Below are 27,932 nucleotides of genomic sequence, written 5' to 3' on the forward strand. Positions count from 1 at the left end.
GTGTTGATTGTTATACTATATATAAAAGTTACCTTGAAATCGTTACCAATAGTGCCAAGCAATAAAACAACAGTAGTTACAATATTTATTAATATTTAAAATATTAATAGGCGTACTCCGCCTACAAATATGTGAAGTTCTAAAAAATGAACAAGTAAAATGAGGAAAATGAATAATACATAAAATTACTAAAGCCTTCTAAAACCATTCTGGTCATTGAAAATACAAAATAGAAAACATTTCAATAAAACAAGAATTGCTGCCTTCGGTTTCATTACCCTTTTCTGGCAAAAGATAGACAACTCTAATGTAAAAAAAAACCCTATATTCTTTACCCAAACGCATACCGATAGCTATGTACCTCCTATTTGTATTAAAACACTGATCCACTTTACAAACTCCACTTTAATGCACTTTGTACACAATCAAATAAATAAGTTGCAATGGTTTAATTTATGAGGTAAAAAGATAATCATTTAGTACCAGAAAAACATCCTGTTATAAAAAAAACCAGCGAGTGTCAATATATAGATGTGATAATGTGAAAATTGATTTTGGTATATTTGTTATGAATTTTGAATCATAGTATATCAACTGCTGTATTTGTATTTTTGAAAAAACAAGAAAATGATAATAGTTGAGCTCACAAAACTTCCTTTCCTACTTGTGCCTTTTGAGACAAAATCGAAATTTCAGGTTATGAACACCAATAAGAGGAGGAGGGGGTAAGAGCTTTATCGGGACTCCGGGATCGGGTGTTTTTAAGCTCGGGATTTCGGGATTTACTCCTTCGGGATCCGGGAATTCTTTTTTTTTTTCAATTTCGGGATCCGGGATTTAAATTTATTTAAATTCGGGACCTCGGGATTTAGTGTTTTTAAGTCCGGGATTTCGGTATCAGGACCCCTCCTATCCCCCCTCCGATAAGATAGATTAAGTGCTTGACACAGATTTGTATGATTTTTGTCAAATTCAAAGAATGAACGCTTTTTTAATTTCATAACTATCCTGCAGGCCAATGGTCACTCTGAAACTTCAGAACACGGACAGATAATGTTAATTCCAAATGTGTTTCGATGTACATTCTAAATGATAAATCATAAGATATTTTTCTTATTTACCCGTTGAAATGAACCGTGACACAAACACATCTGGTATGACCAGAATAAAATTGTCTGAGATATATATGAACGTTATGGGATTTTGAAAGAAGGAAGAGTCCACTGTCATTCATTGCCCGACAATACTTTAATTTCCGTGATTTCCACGTCATGAACTAGGTCATGAATTACAATCGTCCAGATCATCCTCACTTGTCTGACAGTCGTCCTCTTGTTTGTTATTGTCCAACATGACACGAATAGTAGCAAAATCCGAAGGGTCTACTAAATCTAAAGGTCTTTCTCCTTCATCGGTAAGAATGGTCCTATCAGCTCCATGGTCCAGTAATATTCTGTGAATGAAAAAATACATTCGTTTCTATATTTTGTGGTTCAATAATTATTATTAATTTGTAAAAAAAAAATAGTTTTATTTGCGCACGGCGCATTACACACTACTACAAATACTATTACAAATTTTGTTAACTTCGTCTCAAATCAAACCTAAAATGTTCGATCTGCGCATACACAATTTTAAGCCTGGTATCTATAATTGTTTAATATTAGACTATATAAGAGACGAAATATATATTATTTGTAGTGTCAGCCTTGTATAATCTTTTGTCTACAAAAGACTAGTCAGTGACGCTTTAATAAACTAGAGGCTCTTAAGAGCCTGTGTCGCTCACCTTGGTCTTGTGCATATTAAACAATGGACACGGATAAATTCATGACATAATTGTGTTTTGGTGATAGTGATGTGTTTGTAGATCTTACTTTACTGAACATTCTTGTTGCTACAATTATCTCTATCTATAATGAACTTGGCCCAGTAATTACAGTGGAAAATATTTTCTAAAAATTTACAAAAATCTATGAAAAATGTTAAAAATTAACTATAAAGGGCAATAACTCCTTAAGGGGTCAATTGACCATTTTGGTCATGTTGACTTATTTGTAGATCTTATTTTGCTGACCGTTATTGCTGTTTACAGTTTATCTCTATCTATAATAATATTCAAGATAATAACAAAAAACGGCAAAATTTCCTTAAAATTACCAATTCAGGACAGTAACCTAACAACGGGTTGTCCGATCCATGTAAAAACATCAGGGCAGATAGATCTTGACCTGATAAACAATTAAACCCTGTCAGATTTTCTCTTAATGCTTTGGTTTTTGAGTTATAAGCCAAAAACTGCATTTTACCCCTATGTTCTATTTTAAGCCATGGCGGCCATCTTGGTTGGTTGGACGGGTCACGCCACATATTTTTAAACTAGATATACAAAAGATGATTGTGGCCAAGTTTGGATTAATTTGGCCCAGTAGTTTTAGAGGAGAAGATTTTTGTAAAAGATTAAGATTTACGAAAAATGGTTACAAATTTACTATAAAGGTCAATAACTCCTAAAGGGGTCAACTGACCATTTTGGTCATGCTGACTTATTTGTAAATCTTACATTGCTAAACATTATTGCTGTTTACAGTTTATCTCTATCTATAATAATATTCAAGATAATAACCAAAAACAGCAAAATTTCCTTAAAATTACCAATTCAGGGGCAGCAACCCAACAACAGGTTGTCCGATTCATCTGAAAATTTCAGGACAGATAGATCTTGACCTGATAAACACTTTTACCGCTGTCAGATTTGCTCCAAATGCTTTGGTTTTTGAGTTATAAGCCAAAAACTGCATTTTACCCCTATGTTCTATTTTAAGCCATGGCGGCCATCTTGGTTGGTTGGCCGGGTCACGCCACACATTTTTTAAATTAGATACCCCAATGATGATTGTGGCTAAGTTTGGATTAATTTGGCCCAGTAGTTTCAGAGGAGAAGATTTTTGTAAAAGTTAACGACGACAGACGACGGACGACGGACGCCAAGTGATGGGAAAAGCTCACTTGGCCCTTCGGGCCAGGTGAGCTATAAAGCTGAAAAGGCCATAATAAAGTACGAAGTAAAAGAGCATTGAGGGCACAAAATTCCGAAAGTTTTTGACAAATACAGTACATGTATAAGGTCATCTATTAATTGGTTAGTCCTTAGCATTTAAAAAAAACTCCGTTGTTTTCCTGTATTCGAAACCAAGCTTATGTAACATCGATTCGTTGAAACTCTGCCTGCATATCTAATCAAGTACACTAATGACCAAAGATTGTATAACCTTTGAGAATATTAAAACCACTACGGGGCTGAACAGAATAACAAAAACGATTAAAAGTGCAACGTGAAAGAATGGTCAAGACTCGCACACAAAAAAATGTTAATGACTTTATCTGTTTCAAAAATCAAGTCAAGGTCTTGTTTTAAGGCACCTGGTAAATTTATGACCAGATGTCGAGACAAATAAATAGGTATATATATGAGAAATTAAAAAGACTTCTACAGACGTTCACCTTTCATAGATCAATATATTCTTAGGTATTCAGCGGGAATATTTATAAAATTGATATAAAAGGATCTCTCATACCAACATTTCTTACAGTTTCTGTGTCTTAGGTAATGTTTTTATAAAATACGGGAACAGTGTATTACCGAATATGTAACTCATATATATGCAAATTTGGAAGGACATACTGAACAGACATTCACCATTGTTCACAAGCAATAGGTATAAGAAGATGTGGTATGAGTGCCAATGAGACAACAGAACTCTCCATCTAAGACACACTTTGTACAAGTAAAGCATTACACATGTAGAACACGGAGCCTTGACTCATACCGAACAGAAAGCTATAAAGGGGTCCAAAAATTACTAGTGTAAAACTATTCGAACGGGAAAAGCAAGTTATAGTTGAAGTTACCGTTCTTATATCATCAGATTTGTATTACCTTATTCTATGCAAACATTTTTTGGTGATTTACAGGATGACATTTTCGCTGTAAAGTCTATTTGGGGATAGATTTATTACGCTTAACTGGGTGGTACATTGATTTATAATTCTTAAGTGGGTGGCACATTGATTTATCATTCTTAAGTGGGTGGCACATTGATATATTACTCGAACTGGTTGGCACATTAGTAATAAAGATATGTTTATTACTAGCGATCATGAATACAAAGAATATTATAATAAACTCGTACACTGTACAAATAAAATGGAAGAAAAAACATCAAACAATTGTTTCATATTTTTCATATCCGACCCCTTTTAAGTCGACCATACGGTATAGGTTTTTCTCATTGCTGAAGGCCGCACATTTGCCTATATAATTGCTTTCATCCTTTGGTGGATAGTTGTCTCATTGGCAATCATACCACATCTTCTTATTCTTATATAGATATGTACGGCAATGAATTTGATTTTTTTAACGCCACTTTTAAGCACTGCTTTTGTTCTATTTCGTGGCGGATAGTTTTTATTGGTGGTGGAAGCCGGAGTGCCCGGAGAAAACCACCGACCTTCGATAAGAAAACTGACATTCCTAGTCAATTAAGATTGGAGTCTAGTGCATTCGCACTCGCGGGGTTCCCACTCACAAACATCAGTGTTGATTGTCTAGTGATTACAGTAGTAACTACTTAGACCACTCGGCCACCCAACTGAGGTCCCTATGACAGTGGAGGAAAGGTTACTATAGAGATGGTTGTGATGGTGAGGAGGAGTCAAAACAGGATCGTACCTTGAGAACATGTGAAATCTTCAAAACTCAATGTGATATTCAAAACAAAAAAGTACATAAACTATACTAATATGACGTGCTTCTTTCGCTTTGTGAATAAACCCATGCTCTAAATCCAATAAATTTTGTTTGCACATGCGTATATTGACTACTGCAGAATAATGAATTTTATCAAATTGGCATGCATTTAATATATATTTCATTAACTTAAAGGTTAAAACACTAATAAACTCTTAAATGATGCACATGTTGTTACTAATTCATTTATCATGAATGAAATGTGTTGCAATTCGAAATTGACATAGTTGGCCTAGATACGACAACCGTTCATGTTGAATGTTCAAAACTCCTCCCTCCGAAAAATCACATTGCCAGTCGTTTGCTTGCTTGCAAACAAAAAAAGGGAGGTTCATTGAAGAGCCTACACAAATCCTCTACACTTATACACATCGGACATATAAATTACCTTTATTGTCCTAATCAGAATCGAAATAATTAATGCAAGCTATACTTTATTGTAGTTTTAACATGAGTAGCATTATATTCCTGTTATTCTTAGCCTTCACTATCGCTCTGACAGGCAAAAATAATCACGAATATAATGCCTTCCCATGTTAAAACTACAATCAAGTATAGCTTGCATCAATTATTTCTTAACTATCTAAAGAGGCTTTTGCACAGCCTTTCTTTTTTTATATGTATTAATAATAGATATTTTTGAAAGAGCTCCCGAATTATTATACACTGTAGCTATATTTCAGATAATCTAATTTAGATTCACATATAAATGAGTTAGTTGATCAACGGCATACATTTTATTTATATTTTAAGCTTAAAGCGATCTCCCTAAAATTAAACCCGCTCTTTCTTTTCAAAGAAAAAATATAGTTCATCAAAACTTAGAAATCTCTATTTCCTATCAAAAATGGTGCAAGCTGAATAAAACTTTTAAGACGAAGCAGTGTACTATAAATTGGTGGGATATCACTTCTGTTGTTGAGTATATATAGGCTAGTCGGCCTTCCAACACAGATAACTGTTGTCGATTGAACCAGATGTATGTTGGGTAATTAGAGCTGGAAAATACATTAACTTTATATCATTATAAACACACTGTAACGCATAAATTCCATTTTGTAATAATTTGGCTTCATTTCAAACCAGACATTTTTATATCAAACTGATGGCTGCTCACAGCTATTGTATATCAACAAATTTTTAACAGTTTCATCTTCAAAGAAATATAATTTATCTAGGTTAGCTGCACTTGACTGGTGTTCGTACGATGTTATTATCTATGGGACACATCTACTTAGTATATAATTGCACCATGTGCTATGCATATAATCTGCAAAGAATACACATTTCTTAAACAAACAAGACCATGAAGATTCATGTAGGCTATTACGACGAATAAACGCCTGTGCAGAATTCTAAATTTGTTTTCGTGTAAAATATTAAATAGTAGAGAACATGGCTATTAATTCTGCCTAATCGTAATAAAGATCTAGCTGTGTATACCGAGTAAAGAAAATTAGTACACCGATTTGAAACTTGTTTATACCAATAAAGACTGATATATCCATAAAATAGACCTTGACCTTAGACCTGCTGATCGTTTCTATCCTATGTCAGTTTTGCCCTAAATGTTTTGGTTTTTACATATAAACCAAAAACTGTAAGTTTAAAAAAAAAGACATTTCAGGGACCAATAACTTCAAAAAAGGGTTGTGCAATTTTTCTGATAAGGTTTGAAAACATTTGACAATTGATCTAGTAGTTTCAAAGGTGTTCTTTTTTTTAAATTGACGACGACGGACGTCAAATGGTGGCAAAAGATCGTGAACTTTTAATAAAAAAAACCCTTACACTTCCTAAATTGGCTAACGTATTTAAAGAATGAAATCCTAATTTTGACTTATATATACCGGATAATTTAAAACGTTTAGTCTGGTCAAAGAAAGACAACTCTAATATTTAAAATGTCTTGTAACTTTAAACACTTCATAAAAACGTCACGTGCGTACAAAGTTATGTTGCGTCTCTTCTTCACTTAGCATGCTTAGATGTAATATATTAAGCTTACCTGTATACTTAGCAAGCTACAAGCTTACCATAATATACAATCATTTACATATTTTGTTTTATAGTACACACTGGTTTTTATTATTTTAAGACATACACTGGTGAGTTTAATCAAAAGTTGATTACCAGGAGAAGTGTGCAGTCACTGTTATCAGTGGCGGGTCCATGGGTGTAAACCCTTTTCATTCATTTTTTTTAAACTCATGTTTTTATAACATATATATATTACTTTTTTTATTAAAAAATCGTAGTAATTTCCTTTATGTTGAACGGAAATAACACCATCTTTAAACAATCTTGGGTCGACCCTTTGATAGAGATATGAGAGATCACATTATCCCCTGCTAATTTGGAGCTTAGGTTGTATCTCAGACCGGGCTCTGAATTACAAAATATATCTACTAATAATTTTATCGTTTCAAAAGTTGAGTGGTTTTTTTTTTCTAGAACGTTGCCGCATAAAAATATCCCGCACATTCTTCACAGAATTCTTTTATTAACACATACATTGCAAATGGCTCATATTTTGTATACTGTAAAAGTCGATGTACATTACCATGCTATTTAAATAATTGGATAATATTCATAAATTATCTCTACCCATAATGCAATACAAAATTTGTGGCCATAGAATTGCCGGTGTTTATATATAAATACTAAAAAATTCTAAAAGAAGCTCCTCTAAACACATTTGGAAGCAAAGGCGGATTCAGTTTGAGGGGGTTGGATGCCTGCTCCCTTATGGAGCTACATGTATGGATCATGCAGACTTTTTTACTTGTTCCACACTGAACGTTGCCTAACTTGCAATTGGACCCCGGGCCCCTGTTTTCAAAAATCCGTATTATAGGGACAATACTGCAATAGATCAAAAGTTCCTGCAAATGAATAAGGAGTAAAAACAAAACCAGCTTACTGAGCTATTTCGGCATGTCCCTCTGCACATGCGGCATGCAAAGGGGTCCAGTAATCGTCGTCTTGTTTGTTGATATTTGCACCATGTTCTACTAGTAATCTTACTGCCATTAAGTTTCCGTCTAAAACTGCTTGGTGCAATGGCGTTAAACCTGAAAAATCATAGCAAAATCTTTTCAAACTGATACAAACTATGAACCGATTTCACAGAAAGGAGAATGTAGAATCTAGCGAAGCGACGTTTAAAAACTATACCTCTGTTTATTGTTTACTATGTGGGTTAATTTCATTTCAAAATCAAGTATGCAAAAGACAATACTTTTCCCAGTGTTCTGTGGGTCAGATTACTGGTAGCTCTCCACTCTGCATGATCCATCTGTCTGCTGCATGACGTGTGAGATACCAGTATTTGACTACTGAATGATATGTGATATATCTGGCCACTGAAGGACACGCAAGAGATCTCTGTTTGTTGACATACGCGGAAATACCTGTCCTCTGTTTGTTGACATACGCGGAAATACCTGTCCTCTGAATAACGTGTGTTTATTGAATAAAGTGTTAAATACCAGTCTGTAGAATGACGTGAAATATATGTTTACTAAACGGCATGCGAGATAGTCATGTCATATCTCTCTCCTGAATGACATGTTAGATATATGTCTCCTGAATGACATGTTAGATATATGTCTCCTGAATTCTAAGTTACGTGTTACTGAATATTGAGAACAGTAGTGTTATTTGAATTAACTGCATGTGTGCTATACCATGTAACAAAGCATATATGACGGACAACAACCAAACAATGACAACCACTGAATTATAGGCTTCTGGGGAGGCACATAGCATAACTTGGCCGGATCAAACATTTTTGTGAGTCCTTAATCAGAATTAACCAGCTGGTTACGATTTTATGGCAAAACCTTGTCGCTTACTTTACTAAGAATTCACTTGTTTGTTTCCCTTCATGGCAAAGCTCATTTAAAATGCCTTAATCAGAATTTGCTTGTTTGTTTCCCTTCATGACAAAGCTCATCAGAAATACCTTAATCAGAATTTACTTCCTGGCTTCCATACATGACCAAGATAAGTATACTTTCCTTATTATCGTAATTTACTAGCTGGTTTCCCTATCCGGAAAAATCTTAATATACTAACCTTAATTGGAATTTATTAGCTGGTTTCCCTTTCTCCACAAAGTCCCGTGTTCTAACCTTATAGTGATTTACTTGCTGGTTTCCTATCATGGTAAAGCCCAGTGTGCTTACTTTAATTAGAATGTAGCTGGTTTCTCTCTCTCAGCAAAGCATAATGAGCTTACTTAAATTACAATTTATTTGCTAGGTACCCATGGTACCATTTCATGAAAAAGCCCAGTGCATGCTTACTTTAATCCGAATTCAGCTGGTTTCTCTCCCTTGGCAAAGCCCAATGAGCTTACTTAAATTAGAATTTATTTGTTGGTTGCCATTTCATGGTAAACCCCAATGTTATTATTTTAATCAGAATATACTTGCTGATTTTCCCTTCTCATCAAAACCCTGTGAGCCTACTTTAATCAGAATTCAGCTGGCTCTTCTCTCTCAGCAAAGCATAATGAGCTTACTTAAATTAGAATTTATTTGCTAGGTACCCATGGTACCATTTCATGGAAAAGCCCAGTGTGCTTTCTTTAATCAGAATTCAGCTGGTTTCCCTCCCTCGTCAAAGCCAAACGAGCTTCCTATACAGTGGCGGATCCAGAAATTTTCATAAGTGGGGGCCCACTGCAGGTGCGGATCCAGCCATTTTAAAAAGGGGGGGGGGGTTCCTAACCCAGGACAAAGGGGGGGTTCCAATTACATGTTCCCATTCAAATGCATTGATCGTCCAAAAAAAAGGGGGGGTCCAACCCCCGGAACCCCCCTCTGGATCCGCGCCTGCACTGACTGACCTAAGAGGGGGCCCGTTCCAGTCACGCTTCAGTGTATCCCTATATAAGCAACCAAATTTTTTCCCAACAAGGGGGGGCCCGGGCCCCCTGCCCCCCCCCCTAAATCCGTCTCTGCTATAGTCATAATTTATTCGTTGGTTGCCATTTCATGGTAAATCCCAGTGTGCTTACTTTAACCGTAATTTATTTACTGGTTTCCTTCCTCGCCCAGTTAACTTGACTTAATCAGAATTTACCCGCTGGTTTTCATTTCATGGCAATTTTAAAGCCTAGTGTGCTTACTTTAACCGAATTTACCAGTTGCTGATTTTTCCTTTCTCGATAAACATGATAAAGCTGGATTTTTTCTCGCTGGGTATGCTAAGTGTATTTACCTTAATCAGAATATCGCGCTGAGTTTTTTGTACTGACCTGCATCATTTATTCCACTGATATCAACTTGAAGACTTGCTCTCCGTAACATTGACCCAAGAGCTGGAATATCGTTCTCCTTTATATTATCCAAGAATACTAATTCATCTGAAAATCTAACTTTAGGACGAGGTTTGGTTGGATTTTGTTTAGCATACAAACTGGCACGCCGACTCATTATTCTCGATCGTGCTGATGCGCGTGTCTAACACACATGAAAGTTTACAATATAATCGTGTAGTGATTTGTTTACAGTATATCTGTTCATTACATCTTAACAGTGTCAGATTTCATCTTCTGTATATCAGCTCCACATACCTAAAAATAACAACCACAAAATATTCAAAATTGCATTTTTCAACGAGTAATTTAATTGATTTTTGGTATCAAGCGAGTACAGCCGTTTTGTTTCACCTACTTTTAATAATTGGTTCAGTTATATGGTATAGAATTAATCAAAATTGTTTCTCGGTTATGAAATAAAAAGTTTCGTATCGGACAGACCATTGATATAAGGATGCCACTTTATCTATCAAATACTGAAATAAGATCAATATTGTTGTCAATAGAACTATTCAATACAACACCCATTGGTAATTACACTGCTAATGTGTTCTTCAGATGCAAGTCTCGATATATACAAAGCAAATTATAGTTATCTAAGATTTATTCTGGATAAACTGATTCACGGAGATTCATATAAAAGATATAAAATCTTGTTTCCATGACCAAATCTGACATCTAATTTGAATAACATCCTTATCATTGGAAAAAAGAGATTGAGTCTTGTGTTTACGCAAGCATTGCAACATCCCATCAAAATATCTCAATATTTTTTGCGAAAGATATAAAATTTTATTTCCATGACCAATCTGACATCTCATTTGAATAATATACTTATCAAATTGATAACAACATATTGTTTACGCATGTATCTGTGTATTGCAACAAAGATGAGAAGGATGCAATCTAAGGCAGCAACCATTTGATTTTTTTTTGGGGGGGCTATGGTTTTTTTTGGAAAAAAAAGTTTGTTTCCAGTTTTTGGAGAAAAAAAAAAATTGTTTTTGATTCTGAGAAAAAAAAAAATGTTTGTTTCACCCTCAGCTGCCACTATATGTAATGCTAAAATTGAAAGAAAAAAATTGTGTTCGACTTGTCGCGAAAAAAATAGATTGTTTTTCGCCGCAGGCGAAAAAAAAAGTTTGTACAGAAAAAAAAACCATAGCCCCCCCCAGAAAATCAAATGGTTGCTGCCTAAATAACTCGAACCTTATTTTTCAGACCTTTTTCAGAGATAATATAAAATCCTACTACCATGATCAAATCTGACATCTTATTTGGATAATAGCCTTATCACTTGTTTTTACGAGTATATTGCAACACCGTGACGTCAGAGGGATCCAATCAAAGTAGTATCTCAATATTTGTTTTTCTAAGATATAGAAAAAGGTATGGTAGTTTAGCCAACGAGATAATAATCTATTAAGACTAAAGGAAGTATACACCACTAATTAATGGCCCCATTGCTTTCTATGTTAAATTCCTCAGTTCCGAGTGGTCACAGCTCTTTTATCTTAAGTTCAAATAAAGTGACAATCATTGCATGTCAAAGCAACACCTTCTGGTGTCCTGTACTGAAAAAATCAACATACCTTTAATTGCATATAAGAAAGAACTGGTTCCCGGAACTTCGGATGTACCAAAACAGGTACTTCCGATCTGACAAAAAGGCAAAATGTACTCTCTTTTTTAAATTTCATGCCATTTTTTTATTATTCAAATTTATCAGTCAAAAGTTGTTCTACAATGATCACCAGTCATGCAGCTTTCATTTGATACCAAAATTAATAAAATATTCTACATATTTTGAAAGATATGTCCATGCGTAGGAACTATATTTTGTGTTAAATATGTACTACTTTCTGGTATGTGCTTATGGCACGCCGTTATTATATTTATTCAATTTCGAGATATCTTATTTAGTTAAATAAGATATCTTATAAACTAATTGAGATATCTTAATAACAAAATGAGATATCTTATATATTAATTGAGATATCTTATTTATTAAATAAGATATCTTATACATTAAATAAGATATCTTATTAAAATGTTTATAAAGATATCTTATTAAATATATAAGATATCTTATTTAAAATATAAGATATCTCTATTAATTTATAAGATATCTTATTAACTATATAAGATATCTTTTATATAGTTAATAATAGAGATATCTTATTTACTTAATAAGATATCTCCATAAGTTAATAAGATATCTCTATTAGTTTATAAGATATCTCTATTAATTAATAAGATGTCTCTATTAGTTTATAAGATATCTCTATTAATTAATAAAATATCTCTATTAATTAATAAGATATCTTATAAAGTATGTATTTAAAAGATATCTTTATAAAGAAGTAAGATATCTTAAATACTTTATAAGATATCTTATTAATTAATAGAGATATCTTATTAATTAATAGAGATATCTTATTAACTTATAGAGATATCTTATAAACTAATAGACATATCTTATAAACTAATAGAGATATCTTATTTACTTTCAAATAAAATAAGATATCTTATAAAAAATAAAGATATCTTAATACTTAATAAGATATCTTGTTAAATAAATAAGATATCTTCAAATTTGAATAAATATAAAAACGGCGTGCCATTAGTATGGAACGCCGTAGCTGCCTTATGAGTACTTGTTTTTAGATACGCTTATACTTTTCAATATATGCACATAGTTTTTCTATATATGCACATACTTTTTCTCTATATGCACATAGTTTACTTTATATGCACATAGTTTACTTTATATGCACATAGTTTTTCTATATATGCACATAGTTTTTCTATATATGCACATAGTTTTACTATATATGCACATACTTTTTCTCTATACGCACATACTTGTTCTCTATATGCACATAGTTTATTTTATATGCACATAGTTTTTCTCTATATGCACATAGTTTACTTTATATGCACATCCAATTTTTTATGGAAATATTCTTTATAAAGCACAAAGGTTTCAGTATTCACCTCAGAAACTTACAAAACCTTTGAATAGACTTATTAAGAAGGGATATAATTACGATACTGTTGTCAAGTCATTAAAGATTGCATATTTTGGCGTTTATATTGAGTCACTGATAAGGTCTTTGCATCGGAACTAAACACATTTATTCTAAAAACAGTTGTTGGCATGACATGGGTTATGTTCTTCTCATATATGTTATGATGGTATGATACTAAACCCCTAACGGGAAGGATTGTGCCTGATGTTCATATGATGAAATCATAATCTTTCAGTCAGTTTAATTGAAGTCTGGAGCTGGCATGTCAGTTAACTGCTAGTAGTCTGTTGTTATTTATGTATTATTGTCATTTTAAAATTGAGAATGGAAATGGGGAATGTGTCAAAGAGACAACAACCCGACCACATAAAAAAACAACAGCAGAAGGTCACCAACAGGTCTTCAATGTAGCGAGAAATTCCCGCACCCGGAGGCGTCCTTCAGCTGGCCCCTAAACAAATATATACTAGTTCAGAGATAATGAACGCCATACTAATTTCCAAATTGTACACAGGAAACTAAAATTAAAATAATACAAGACTAACAAAGGCCAGAGGCTCCTGACTTGGGACAGGCGCAAAAATGCGGCGGGGTTAAACATGTTTGTGAGATCTCAACCCTCCCCTATACCTCTAACCAATGTAGAAAAGTAAACGCATAACAATACGCACATTAAAATTCAGTTCAAGAGAAGTCCGAGTCTGATGTCAGAAGATGTAACCAAAGAAAATAAACAAAATGACAATAATACATAAATAACAACAGACTACTAGCAGTTAACTGACATGCCAGCTCCAGACTTCAATTAAACTGACTGAAAGATTATGATTTCATCATATGAACATCAGGCACAATCCTTCCCGTTAGGGGTTTAGTATCATACCATCATAACATATATGAGAAGAACATAACCCGTGTCATGCCAACAACTGTTTTTAGAATAAATGTGTTTATTTCCGACGCAAAGACCTTATCAGTGACTCAATATTAACGCCAAAATATGCAATCTTTAATGACTTGACAACAGTATCGTAATTATATCCCTTCTTAATAAGTCTATTCAAAGGTTTTGTAAGTTTCTGAGGTGAATACTGACACTTTTGTGCTTTATACAGAATATTTCCATAAAAAATTGGATGTGAAATACCTAAACGTATAAGAAGTCTGCATGTTGAGCTATATTTACGTATGATGTCTTTATACCGATGATAAAATTTAGTAAATGTTTTGACTAGTTTGTGATATCGAAAACCCTGGTGTAATAATTTTTCAGTAATACATAAATTTCTCTCGTTAAAATCTAAAACATTGTTACATACACGACCGAATCGTACAAGTTTAGATATATAAACACCGTAAGATGGTGACAAGGGAACGTCACCACCTAAAAACGGATAATTAACGATAGGAAATGAAAAATCATCCCTTTTATCATAAATTTTAGTATTCAGCTTACCGTTAGTGATATAGATATCAAGATCGAGGAAAGGGCAGTGGTCATTGTTAGTATTAGCTTTATTTAAAGTAAGTTCAGCAGGATAAGTTTCATTAATATACATACTGAAGTCGTCATTATTGAGAGCCAAAATATCATCCAAATATCTAAAAGTATTATTAAATTTGTTTATCAGATGTTGTTTTGATGGGTCTTTGCTTATTTTTGTCATAAATTGTAACTCATAACAATACAAAAAGAGGTCCGCAATAAGTGGTGCACAGTTACTCCCCATTGGAATTCCGATAATCTGACGATATACGGAATCCCCAAAGCGAACAAAAATATTATCTAGTAAAAATTCAAGGGCATATATAGTATCAAAGCATGTCCAATTAACATAGTTTTTTTGTTTATTGCTACTAAAAAATGACCTAAAAGAGTTTGAACATATATATTCACATTCTGATTTTTTGAATGCCCATTTAATTAGGTGTGTGAATTTTTTCTTAATGAGAATGTGAGGCAATGTGGTATACAGGGTAGAAAAATCAAAACTTTGAACAGATTCAAAATCACCAATATAAGCATGCAATTTATCAAGTACTTCCAACGAGTTCTTGACACTCCAAAAGTAATTTATTCCACTATTTTCGAAGGCCTTATTTGAACAATTTATTATAAGGTTTTTAATTGTACCAAGTGTGCTGGTAAGAAGAATAGACAATTTAGTAGTTGAACAATGGCTTGAAGACGAAATAAATCTATATTTGTAAGGGGTTTTGTGTAGCTTCGGAAGCTTGTTTATTTTCTTTGGTTACATCTTCTGACATCAGATTCGGACTTCTCTTGAACTGAATTTTAATGTGCGTATTGTTATGCGTTTACTTTTCTACATTGGTTAGAGGTATAGGGGGAGGGTTGAGATCTCACAAACATGATTAACCCCGCCGCATTTTTGCGCCTGTCCCAAGTCAGGAGCCTCTGGCCTTTGTTAGTCTTGTGTTATTTTAATTTTAGTTTCTTGTGTACAATTTGGAAATTAGTATGGCGTTCATTATCACTGGACTAGTATATATTTGTTTAGGGGACAGCTGAAGGACGCCTCCGGGTGCGGAAATTTCTCGCTACATTGAAGACCTGTTGGTGACCTTCTGCTGTTGTTTTTTATTTGGTCGGGTTGTTGTCTCTTTGACACATTCCCCATTTCCATTCTCAATTTTATAAGGGAGCATTGCACTTGTGTCTAGTAAATTTCAAATTGTATAGGGGAGCTTTGCACTAATGTCCAGTAAATATCAGATTGTATAGGCAGTGGCGTTGCTAGGCCATTTTAAAGTGTACGCCCAAAACTCGGTGACAGTTCTGAGGGCCCCAGCGGGTCAAGGTCATAGCTGGTTGAGGGTTCGATGTGGTCGAAGCCCCCAGAAGAAGATTGCCCTAGAAGCTGACAAGTTATCGAGAACGAGATACCGTTTTTATGTCATTAAAAATTCATTAATAGCAATATTATTTAGAGTCTAATTTGTTTATCTTTTCTGTTTAATTTATTCGTTGTGTTTATTTGGAATCTATTGTCATTGCTTTTAGAGAAAATGTTTAAAAGGATCCGTGGCGTAAAGCAATTACTCCACTTAAACCCCTTTTATGTGCAAATGTCTTTAATAGACATGAACTAATTAATTGTCATAGATGTTGAAAGATTGTATAGGGGAGCATTGTACTAGTGTCTAGTAAATTTCAAATTGTATAGGGGAGCATTGTACTAGTGTCTAGTAAATTTCAAATTGTATAGGGGAGTATTGCACTAATGTCTAGTAAATTTCAAGTATATCCTTGAAGAACTATCAAGAAAATAAGGGAAAAGTATACACACGGAGAACGATGTGTATACATAGTAAACTATGCGCATATATAGAAAAACTATGTGCATATAGAGAAAAACTATGTGCATATAAAGTAAACTATGTGCATATAGAGCAAAAGTATATGCATATATAGTAAAACTATGTGCATATATAGAAAAACTATGTGCATATAAAGTAAACTATGTGCATATAAAGTAAACTATGTGCATATAGAGAAAAAGTATGTGCATATATAGAAAAACTATGTGCATATATTGAAAAGTATAAGCGTATCTAAAAACAAGTACACATAAGGCAGCTACGGCGTTCCATACATATGTGCTTTCTGACCGGGCCCGAATTAGTGGTGTTACACCTAGAGGGCAAGGGTGTAAACAACAGTTTACCAAAAATGAAGTATGTATCATAATTGCCTAATAATCTAGAAGTTAGTCACTTTCTTCTATAATCTTTAAAGTTTTGTATGCAATAAAATAAAAGATTGGGAACAATGTTGGCAGGGGGGAAACATAGTTTCTTAAAAAGGGGCAACTCCCCCTCCTCTTCCATGGCTCCTACGTCAGTGCACAATGGCACATTTAGATTGACATGATTGGGCCTTTGGTAACTTACTTTGTATAGTATAATCATACAAAAGAAATTAAGATATTTTAATGCAATTCATTCAAATTTGTTTTCAAAAATAGTTATTATCATAAAAAATCGATAGAATATCACAACTGTCTCTCGGGATATTAGAACACATTATTTTACGCACTCCAGATTTTCGATTTATCGTTCATATTTGAAGTGTGCGGGACAGACAAAGGATTTCAACAATGATCTTTATTGATTTTATCCGTTTTTGTTGCACTCTAAACAATCAGTGAAAGTAAAATGCGGATTCAAATGAAAATTTAATTTAATTCCATGTTCAGTAAAATGTACAATTATTCTAAACATAAAAACACACATGTTAAAGTATGGGTATTGTGATTGTCGATCAATTTAAAAGATCTGAAATTGAAATAGTTTTATTGTGTTGGAAAAGGATGCATATTTGAATGAATGTCTATCTAGAAACAATACATTTATCAAAGAAATGTTGCTGCTCTTCATCTGGACGTAATCATATTCTCCTGCCTTTTTTGTACATCAACTAGGCCGTTAGTTTTCTCGTTTGAAGTGTTTTACATTTATGATTTCGGTGCCTTCTTATAGCTGACTATGTAATATGTTCTTTGCTCACTGTTGAAGACCGTACGTACGGTGACCTATAGCTGTTAATTTCTGTGTCATTTGGTCTCTTGTGGAGGGTTGTCTCTTTAACCATGATAAAAACAAACATTTCTCTAAATGAATCATTTTGATAAATGTATTATGCATCCGGATTGTTTGCTTCTTTTGGGACCATAATTAGTTAGTAATGAAAACTTATGTTTGATTGTGTAAACTTGCTTCCCTTGAACTCAATTCCATTTTTTTCTAAATTCTTATACCCATATATTCAAGACGAAATACAGAGATTTTTTATATCAAAGAGACCACAAACTGACCCTTGACCGAAAATTACTCATCTTTGTCATTTCATACGTAATACCTTATATTTTAAGGCTAAATTCAGTCGACTTGCGTACCCGTTCAACCCCCTAAGTAAAACAAAGCAAAAAAATAACACTGAGTGTCAACAAAAACGAACAAGACTATTCATTATATTGACCAAGTGTCCAAGAGGAATGTAAGTGCTTGTTAATTAATAAATCACAACAGTAATAGCTTAATCAACATAATTCGGTGATGATATGTACATAGTTTTGTTGTCATGTCCACTATAACGTCCAAGTACTGGTTTTAACCTCAGTCGATCTGATAGGTTTTCAAGATAAAATTGTTAAAAGTGTTGACTTTTACAAGTTTTTACGTCAGTATTTTATCAGTGTCTTTTGATCTTTAATGTGTTCCTTGAGTTCAAATAAATAACAAATACGTAAATGTAAAATTAAAATTTAATGCATTAATCTGTCGTCACGGGAGAGCTGATTCTCATCTGCGTTTTCCCAGATCTGATTAATAAAGAGAATTTTTATGAACCCCAAGCAGTTTTTAATGTTTCATTTAGATGTGTATGTATCGTCCGAACAATGATAGGTTAATTGTAGATGAACAGATAAATGGAAATGGGAATATACATACATCGCTAAAAACTCAAATACAATTAAAATTGGTTCAAAACATTTATATTTGATTTGATACCACAAGTGTTATATTCTTAACTTTTATATTGATATTAATAATTTATAAATTAAATTAAATCATAACTTTCATCAAAGTAAAACTTTTTAAATAACACCAATATCTGAAAAACAAATACTAGAGGGGTTCAAATCACGGTCCAATACCAATTTTACTTTTTTTTCATATTTTAAGTATGAGCGAAACTTAAAGTTATTTTTTGTTTCTCTAAACGCTATATTGAAACAAAATATTTGTTATTACGACTCAATCTTTCAAAGAGCTTTCAAATAAGACTATTTCTTGATACTTTTTACAAATATTTGTAAAATTTGCGAAATTTGTCTTGGCCTCTTTCCAACATCTCATTTATCTCGCTATCAAATTGAAAGTGCCCCCTTTTTATAAGATAAAAATGACTACTTACTTCGCTTTATATCATATGATCTTTATCCTTTACGGATTAGCTTTGTATTCCAAGCCTCATATAACCTCTGAATAAAGGAAAATAGACCTACACGTGCAACTGTTTTCACCGTGGCTCTTCTTATAACCTCTGAATAAAGAAAATAAATCTACACGTGCACCTTTGTTCTCCGACTCCTCTTATAACCTCTAAATAAAGGGAAATAAACCTACACGTGTGCACATGCAATGACGTAATTTAAATTAAAAAATGTTCAAATCACAAATATTTTCTGTAATCTAAAGTAATATAACTCCAGTACACCTGCTTGTTCAGTGTAAGATCTATACCTCAGGGACAATACAAACATCTAACTCCGATCAGATACAGGTAATCTGTACGGAACACGTTATTAATTTCTCTACTTTCATATCATCGAATTGTGTTTTAATTACAATTTCGGCCAAAAACACACAAATAACAACACAACTATGTGTAAATAACAATTGTAAACGTCTAGATTTTACTTTAGTGTTAATTTCAACACTTCTATTGATGATATCCTGATCTTAAATCAAAATATTAGTAAGTATCTGTTCAACTATTAACTTTGTTATTGAAGAGAATTTGACGATTTGTTATTGACACGAGTAAAGAGAAATTCGATTTATAACTTGACATCTTAATGTTAATAGTCTTTGGTTAATTACGCAGGGATCATTGACGGTAACGACACGTATCTTTACACCGAAGATATTAAGTATATTATAGATCAAGCTTCAAAGCATAATGATAGCCGATCTTAATTGCTCGAATGTGTTTCAGATTCGTCGTTTAGTTTGAAGTTAGAATGGTATTCAAGTTCTTCAAAGTGAGCTTCAAAGAGGCTATACATATAACAGGATTTTGTATAGAGTTGGTTTTCTAACGAGGATCCTGGTGTTCTGACAAAATTGTTTAGCTTTTATTCTGTACAAGAAAAGAGATATTCCGAGGAGTTATTTTACGAAATGTGGTGATATGGTTTTTAAACGAAAAGTTTAAGAGGTAAAAATATGTGGTTGTATTGTATGTTTAAATTCAAAAGAAAAAATAGGAACAATCAAATTGTCCGACTTGTTATGACATTAAATCTGAAAGTATTTTCAAATAAGAAATGTTCAACTATAACATAGCAGGGGCGGATCCAGCCATTTTAAAAAGGGGGGCAGAGTAAAGGGGGGTTCCAACTATATGCTCCCACTGCATTGATCGGCCAAAAAACAGAGGGGGTTCCAACCCCCGGACCCCCCCCCCCCCCCCCCCTTGGATCCGCCATTGCATAGACAACAATTTTGTTTTCATACATGGCGATGTAGTTTTGAAGTCGATTTTATATATAGATATAGGAAGATGTGGTGTGAGTGCCAATGAGACAACTCTCCATACAAATAACAATTTAAAAAGTAAACCATTATAGGTTAAAGTACGGCCTTCAACACGGAGCCTTGGCTCACACCGAACAACAAGCTATAAAGGGCCCCAAAATTACTAGTGTAAAACCATTCAAACGGGAAAACCAACGGTCTAATCTATGTAAACAAAACGAGAAACGAGAAACACGTATATATTACATAAACAAACGACAACTACTGTACATCAGATTCCTGACTTAGGACAGGTGCAAACATTTGCAGCGGGATTAAACGTTTTAATGGATCCAAACCTTCTCCCTTTTTCTGAAACAATAGCATAACATCACAACAAAGAAAAACATACGATAAAATATCAATTGGCAGACTTAACTCAATTTTCTGTATGGTCCCATGTAAAACGATATTCCTAAGTAGTCGGCCATCTTGGATTTGAGATTGGATCATCCTAGTACGTTAAACCATACATGTAATACCCATATTACATCTATGGTTAAACATTCACGTGTATTATTAGGGATACAATGAGACAGCAACCTGACGACATTAATAACAATAAAACGTCTATAGGTAATATAGACCATTGCCACGAGTTGTGTGCGTTCATATAATCGCTCCAAATCTTCCTTGTCTGAATAAATTACTAGTTATAGAAACCATCAATGATCTGATAAATCAAAAATCAATTGAAATAATAAAAATAATTAAAAAAAATAAAAAAAATTCATTCAAATATGACAAAAGACAACGAATGACTATAAGTTATTAAAGTATAAAAAATGTTTTTCTAACAGGATTTATTCAATTTCGTCTGTTATTTTTTATGTATTATGTATTATCGCAATGTTCCCGTTATTGGATTTTTTTATTTGCTTTAAGGATATGTCAGAAACAACCACCAGAAGTTTGAGAAACGAACCTTAATCGCGCCTTTAATAGAATTGCATGGCAAAAGAAATGAAATAAAAACAACAAAAATATGTAACTCTTACCTAAATTTGAAAAAGTCCTACGATAATAACAAAAGTAATAAAATGGATATTTTTCAAATTCCGTCCGATGGCGTACCACTGAGTTGTATAAAGTTACTTAACAATACGACGTTTTGTATGAAGAATACTCCCTGCTTCCAATATCATTTTACATCCGAGGAGAATATAAATAAGGTTAAAATTACATTACATCTCTAGAATTTTACTCTCAATGAATGGAACATCAATACAAAACAGCTTAATGGTAAAATAAATCTAATTTACCTTTCATTTCAATATCAAGAATATAGAACAGCTTTATATAGTTATTATCCCATTAACATTTAACCTCAATTCAAATCTTTGTAACATATATCTAGCGATTTGTTAGAATATCTATTATAAGGAGCTACATCCATAAATTTTGACCTTACAATAGAATTTGAATAGTTTTGAACATCCATATAGATGTAAAGTTTTATTTAATGTGACCTAACCAGACAATGTTTAATGGTTCTGAACATCCATATTGATGTTAATATTATCTAATGGATCAGAATTACTGTTTATATAGCACTTGTACCACTTCTTATGAATGGAATCAAATTATTTTGAACTAGATGACATATATCTGACACAAGTATGGCCCTAGTACAAGACATTTACATTGGGGATTAAGATAAAGAGTACTTTTGTGATCAAATGTGCTGAAGACATGTCCATGTGGATGTATTTTTATGAAGCCGAAGAAATATTAGAATTGCCCCAGAATCCTGGTTTTGATAGGAGTGCATTTACTGATTATTTGCAGCAACAGCATATTCAAACAAATCGTAATTATAAGTAGGATGAACTTTTTTCCCAATTCGGTTTGATTATTGATTATTGTATGCTTTACGTCCAGTGGCAAATATTTCAGTGCATGTTCAGACGAGAACAAATTCACAGCAAATACAATAGATAGATCCTGCATGTATAGGGATGAAGGTCGAAGAAATTTTGTCTGCCACTGCAAATATAGGAACAAAAGAAAGAAACATTAAGGCAACTTTCGAGTTTGACACATTGGTAGAGCCTAGCTGACATACAAGTACAAACACCCAATGTCTAATGTTAAAGACCTATTTGTTAAAATTTTCATAATATTGAGTTCATTAGACGTTTACTCCAAATCTTTGGTTTTTCATATACAGTTACAAAAATTATATAAAATCAGAATGCTGTCTATCATTTGTCTATGTTTTGTAGAGGTTTTTGTTGGACGAATTCCCATGTGCGTCTTCATTCTGTCAGAGAATGACACCTGTTTATCAAAACTTACTAACAATAAAATAACAAAACTCACCTTTAGCATGTGTTTAAATTAACTTTCCCACTCTAAAATTTCAATGATCAAACGTAAATTCCAGTTCTAGGTTCAACAATTTACTGCAGATTAACTTCGCTCTCTGCAAAGCTTAGATTAGGTTAATAGAATTGGGATGTATTTCTATAAACTTTCACAAATAGAAAGTGGTCGCTAGAAGATAACTTATCTTCCTCTAAATCTGAGAACCAGGCTAAATATCGTCACAAAGCGTAAATATTTAAAATTTATATTGCTCAACTTCAATAACTAAGATCAATTTTATTATTGTGTAAATATGAAGAGTGATTTTTTGCTGTCATATAATTGGATAACAAGCTATTTAAAGGTAATTGATGACAGTACACTTATTGGAAATCTAATATATCTTAATCTCAGCGGCGATCTTCATAAAAAGGCTGTGACCATTCTACGTAATCGGTTATTGTAACCTACACTACATTTCATGCGTACCTAAATGAGGATGTAAATGTACGTTATTTATTAAATAAAAAACATCTTTGCACTTTAAACATTTCGTTATTTCGGAGTTATTAAATGCAGAAGGATTTAGAATTTCTTTGTTAATGCTGAACTGTTGACAAAAATGGAAAATTGAAAAAAGGTCCAGAAAAAACGTCTCTATACACCACCCAGAGCGAATCATCAAACATAATATATATTTGGTTTGGACTTTTTTTAAGTTTTGAAGATCTTTGAATGACGTTCTTTGTGAACTATAATAAGCATTATTATTAAATACAATTGAGCACGAAACAAAAACAGAAACAAGATTGTTTTGTAGCTACATTAAAATTATGTCAAGTATAAACTTTCCATTTCTACTGAATTTAAATTTAATATATTTATGATTGCGTGTTGTTCGCTATCCACATCATAACTTAAGTGAAAAGTGAAATTGATTTCCGCATTAAGTGATGAATTAAACATTTAATAACCATGAATCCGTACACACACAACACGCGATCTCATCTGATCTCCAAGTTCTTATTCATTCAATATGTGCATTTCCTTTTTATTAGAAATATGCAAATATTTACCCATGGATAAATGCAAGCTATGTTGACAACATGTGTTACCCATTCTACATTTTCTTCTTGCTTGTTACGTTCGAATAATTAACATGGTTCATTAACATGTTCTACAGGGCACATTTGCTAAACAGATGTTACGAGCAAAAACATTACCCGAGATCTAAGAGTCGATATGAGATTTATTATTACCATGGAAGTAATATTTAGATATAACTTCCATGTTATTACTGACATAGACTGTGTTTGGATATACGCCTGGGGTACCTATGGTATGACATTTTATATACCCAAAGCTACCTATGGATTAGGTGTATATCCAAACACAGCCAATGTTAGGATCTCGTATATTTGTTTTTATTCCTTTTGATCAGTTTTCACTATTCTTACATTTGCGACCCATTTCTTCCCTGTTTTGTAATATTCACACACTTTTTGTTTGCACTATTTGCCCTTTATTCTCTCTTCTGTATACCCCATCCACACCCTCATAACAATTATTGATAACTGATGTAGCAGAATACGATTACTTAATGTAAGTTTAGTCCATCCATGATGATGTTGAAATGAAATAATATGAGCCAACTATATATAAAAGCCCCCCTGCCATGAATAGAATTTAAAACTTCGTTCATGTACACTAGCAAGACAAGCTTTTAACTCACTAGAAATGTCAACGTTTCCAATTTACGGATAATAGATCATAATAAAGTATCAAACGTTAATTTGATAAAAATGTCAACAAAACCTCGTACTTACAATAGATGAGTGCAATAATTAGATCCAAAAAAACACGACGAAATGTACTACACGACACAGATGTTGTAATCGATTTCAGGTGTTGATCATTGCATTTATTACATCGATCCTGATACACATTAAAAATGTTGTTTGATCACAAAATTACATCAAAAGGCTAATCAACTCCAAGTTATGATACTAGTCCTGAAAAAAGGTATAAAAATGTTAGCCTTTAGACGTTAAATTACCAGCGATTTATCAATCAAATGAAAAACCAACAATTTATCAAATATTTACAACACATTCTTTTTGTTTTGATTTAGATTAAAACAAGAGGCTATTAAACTTACAGGATATAGGGTTTTCATTACATTTATCAGTATTATTGTAAAAGCAGCTTAGGGCCATAAATCCTGTACCATGTGAACGGCAAAAGTAACAATCGTCAAATACCGGCCAAACTTGCCCTCAATTTTACAATATGTAACAACAAATTAACACTCGAAAAGCATAGGTTGAACCCCGGAAACAATTATTCTGAAATAAGTTCTCATTTATTACTCAGAAACGGCATACTGAATTTCTGTAAAATTCTGTTGTTATTGCTTGGTGATAAGAAATGGTGTTATTGCTATGTGGTAAGACACGTTGTTATTTCTAGATGATAAGAAATGTTGTTATTACTGCATGGTAAGAAATGTTTTAATTTCTAGGCGATAAGTTATCGCGAGGCGGTAAGAAATGTTTATTCTAAGGTGTTAACAAATGTTGTTATTTCTAGGTTATAAGAAATGGTGTTATTGCTAGGTGTTAAGAAATGCTGCTATTGCTAGGTAGTAAGAAATGCTGTTATTGTTATGTGGTAAGAAATGGTGTTATTGCTAGGTGGTAAGAAATGGTGTTATTGCTAGGTGGTAAGAAATAGTGTTATTGCTAGGTAGTAAGAAATGGTGTTATTGCTAGGTGGTAGTAAGAAATGGTGTTATTGCTAGGTGGTAAGAAATGCTATTATTGCTAGGTGGTAAAAAATGCTATTAATGCTAGGTGGTAAGAAATGGTGTTACTGCTTGGTGGTAAGAAATGGTGTTATTGCTAGGTGGTAAGAAATGCTATTATTGCTAGGTGGTAAGAAATGGTGTTATTGCTGGATGGTAAGAAATGTTGTTATTTATAGATGGTAAGAAATGGTGTTAATGATATTTATAGATGGTAAGAAATGGTGTTAATGATAGGTTTACGAAATGCTGCTATTGCTAGGTGTTACGAAATGCTGCTATTGCGCTTCTATTGCTAGGTGTTAAGAAATGCTGCTATTGCTAGGTGTTACGAAAGGCAGCTATTGCTAGGTGTTACGAAATGCTGCTATTGCTAGGTAGTAAGAAATGCTGTTATTGTTACGTGGTAAAAAATGGTGGTATTGCCAGGCCAGTGGTAAGTTTGTAACTATTACAGAGTGGTAAAATATGTTTCTATTGCACAGTGGTAAGAAATATTGTTATTGAAGAGTGGCAAGAAATGTATGTATTTCAGGATGGTTAGAATGTTGTTATTAAACTACTTACTAAATATTTTATTTTACATTTCCTCATTGAAAGGATCAGGAATTAGCATACTATTTAAACATGTTTCTCAACAATTAAACATTCAAGGGACTGGAAAGTTTTTCTATATATCAAAATCCTAATAGATTATATCAGTCAATCTATAAGACAGTAAACTGCATTTCTGAAAAAGTTGACCGATAAGTGGCACAAACAAAACCCCAATTTTCCCAGGACTCATCCCCACTTTTCCGCTGCCTATGAAAAAAAATAGTTTGTCAAAGAAATGGGCACTATGATAACTAATGTATCAAAAGCCTTTGGGACAAGGATTAAACATTATTAGCTAGATTTTTAGATTTATAAAATTATAAAAATATATGAAATGATTTCAAATGGATTTAATCAATGTAATTACACATGTTATCTCTGTATACAACTGTATTTTAAAAGATTATCCCAAAAATTAAATAAATAAAAAAAGACAGGCAGATATTTGAATTATATTTCGTCTTAATCTGAAACTAATCTTCTGAAATCTATACAATGATACTCAATGTAAATAAACTGTTGACACAGAGATATGTCTTGTGTTTTGTAATTTTGATGTTATAATGCAAATGTTTAGATTAAAGTGGCAATATTTAACTATACGATATTTTGTTGATAGCGAGGTCGCTGGAAACAACATATCTATGTCTAACTTTCTTTACTCAAGACAAAAATTTAATACAATATTGTTTTTTTGATACAATAGTTCTTTGTTTTTCAATCATTTGGTGTGTTTGTTTGGGATATAACTATCAAAGAGGGGCGAAAGATACCAGAGGGACAGTCAAACTCATAGATCGTAAATAAACTGACAACACTATGACTAACAAAGGAAAAGAAAAACAGACAAATAATACTACACAAGACACAACATAGAAAACTAAAGACTAAGCAACACGAAACCCAGCAAAAACTGGGGGTGATCTCAGTTGCTCCTGAAGGGTAAGCAGATCCTGCACCATATTTGGCACCCGTCGTGTTGCTCATGTTATTACAAACCCGACAAACAGTATAATTTGGTAGGTCACATTCATGAAAAGGGAATGGGATTGTAGTTACGACATAAGGAACATATCCAATATTATCTGTGAAACAGGTATTCCATAATGGTCAACCAACATGTGATGGCGCTCGTAAAATTTATGAAGGGATGATTTCAACATCACCATTATTACCTTTTTTTTATATATATATCTGATGGAAATCTTTCCTTTCGATTATCATGGTTTTATGACTGAGTTATTTCCCCTATAGTGTTAATTTGGACTAAGGATTTTCTCCTTGGTTTTGTGTATGACTAAGAGATTTTCCATTGGTTTTTTTATCAAATTTAGTTGTTTTTATTAGAAGTTATGTCTGTTCTGTTAGTTTTTATGTATGACTGATGCAATTAAGTTTTGTGATTTATCATTATATAGGCATCATCAAGTTGTCTGCCCTTTGTATAGGTATCATCAAGTTGTCTGCCCTTTGCATGAAACCAACACAGGAAAAACTGACCTATGCCACTGTTAGAAAACTAATTTTGAGAAACATAACTAAAACACAATTTATATAAATAAATATAATTTATTTACAAACAATGAAATAAAATAATTAAACTTAGAAATAGAATAGACAACCTTGTTAAATAAATAATAAAAATATTACATACTCACAGAACTTTATTCGTTATGGAATGACCTTTGCAATGTATGTGTATGTTTTTAATGTAAACCAATAACGAAC

At 32.9% G+C, this 27,932-nt stretch overlaps 1 protein-coding gene across 4 annotated transcripts; it reads right to left on the reverse strand.

The window, feature by feature from the left end:
* Nucleotides 1-72: 72 nt before the first annotated feature.
* On the reverse strand, nt 73-27,932 carry LOC139515861 (protein phosphatase 1 regulatory subunit 27-like). Of its 4 annotated transcripts, XM_071305596.1 has the most exons (6): nt 27,863-27,932; nt 24,631-24,816; nt 19,113-19,241; nt 10,077-10,394; nt 7,734-7,884; nt 73-1,453 (listed from the first exon to the last, which is right to left on the reverse strand). In XM_071305596.1, the coding sequence occupies exons 4-6, from the start codon at nt 10,252-10,254 to the stop codon at nt 1,282-1,284; spliced, it is 501 nt and encodes a 166-aa protein (XP_071161697.1). In that variant the 5' UTR covers nt 10,255-10,394; nt 19,113-19,241; nt 24,631-24,816; nt 27,863-27,932; the 3' UTR covers nt 73-1,281. The 4 variants fall into 4 exon arrangements, with proteins under 4 accessions (XP_071161697.1, XP_071161700.1, XP_071161699.1 ...); XM_071305599.1 differs by lacking the exon at nt 19,113-19,241 and having other exon boundaries at nt 27,863-27,904; XM_071305598.1 differs by lacking the exons at nt 24,631-24,816; nt 27,863-27,932 and adding an exon at nt 22,820-23,277.

The sequence above is a fragment of the Mytilus edulis genome, chromosome 3, assembly GCF_963676685.1.
Source record: "Mytilus edulis chromosome 3, xbMytEdul2.2, whole genome shotgun sequence".
NCBI classification, from domain to species: Eukaryota; Metazoa; Mollusca; class Bivalvia; order Mytilida; family Mytilidae; genus Mytilus; species Mytilus edulis.

Bases quoted from the DNA above. Each gene is read 5' to 3' on its own strand.
- LOC139515861 (XM_071305596.1), bottom strand. From the start codon at position 10,254: ATGAGTCGGCGTGCCAGTTTGTATGCTAAACAAAATCCAACCAAACCT. The intron at 7,885-10,076 runs GTCAGTACAAAA...ATGATTTTTCAG, and splicing joins CAGTGGAATAAATGATGCAG to GTTTAACGCCATTGCACCAA. The intron at 1,454-7,733 runs GTAAGCTGGTTT...TTTCATTCACAG, and splicing joins GGACATGCCGAAATAGCTCA to AATATTACTGGACCATGGAG.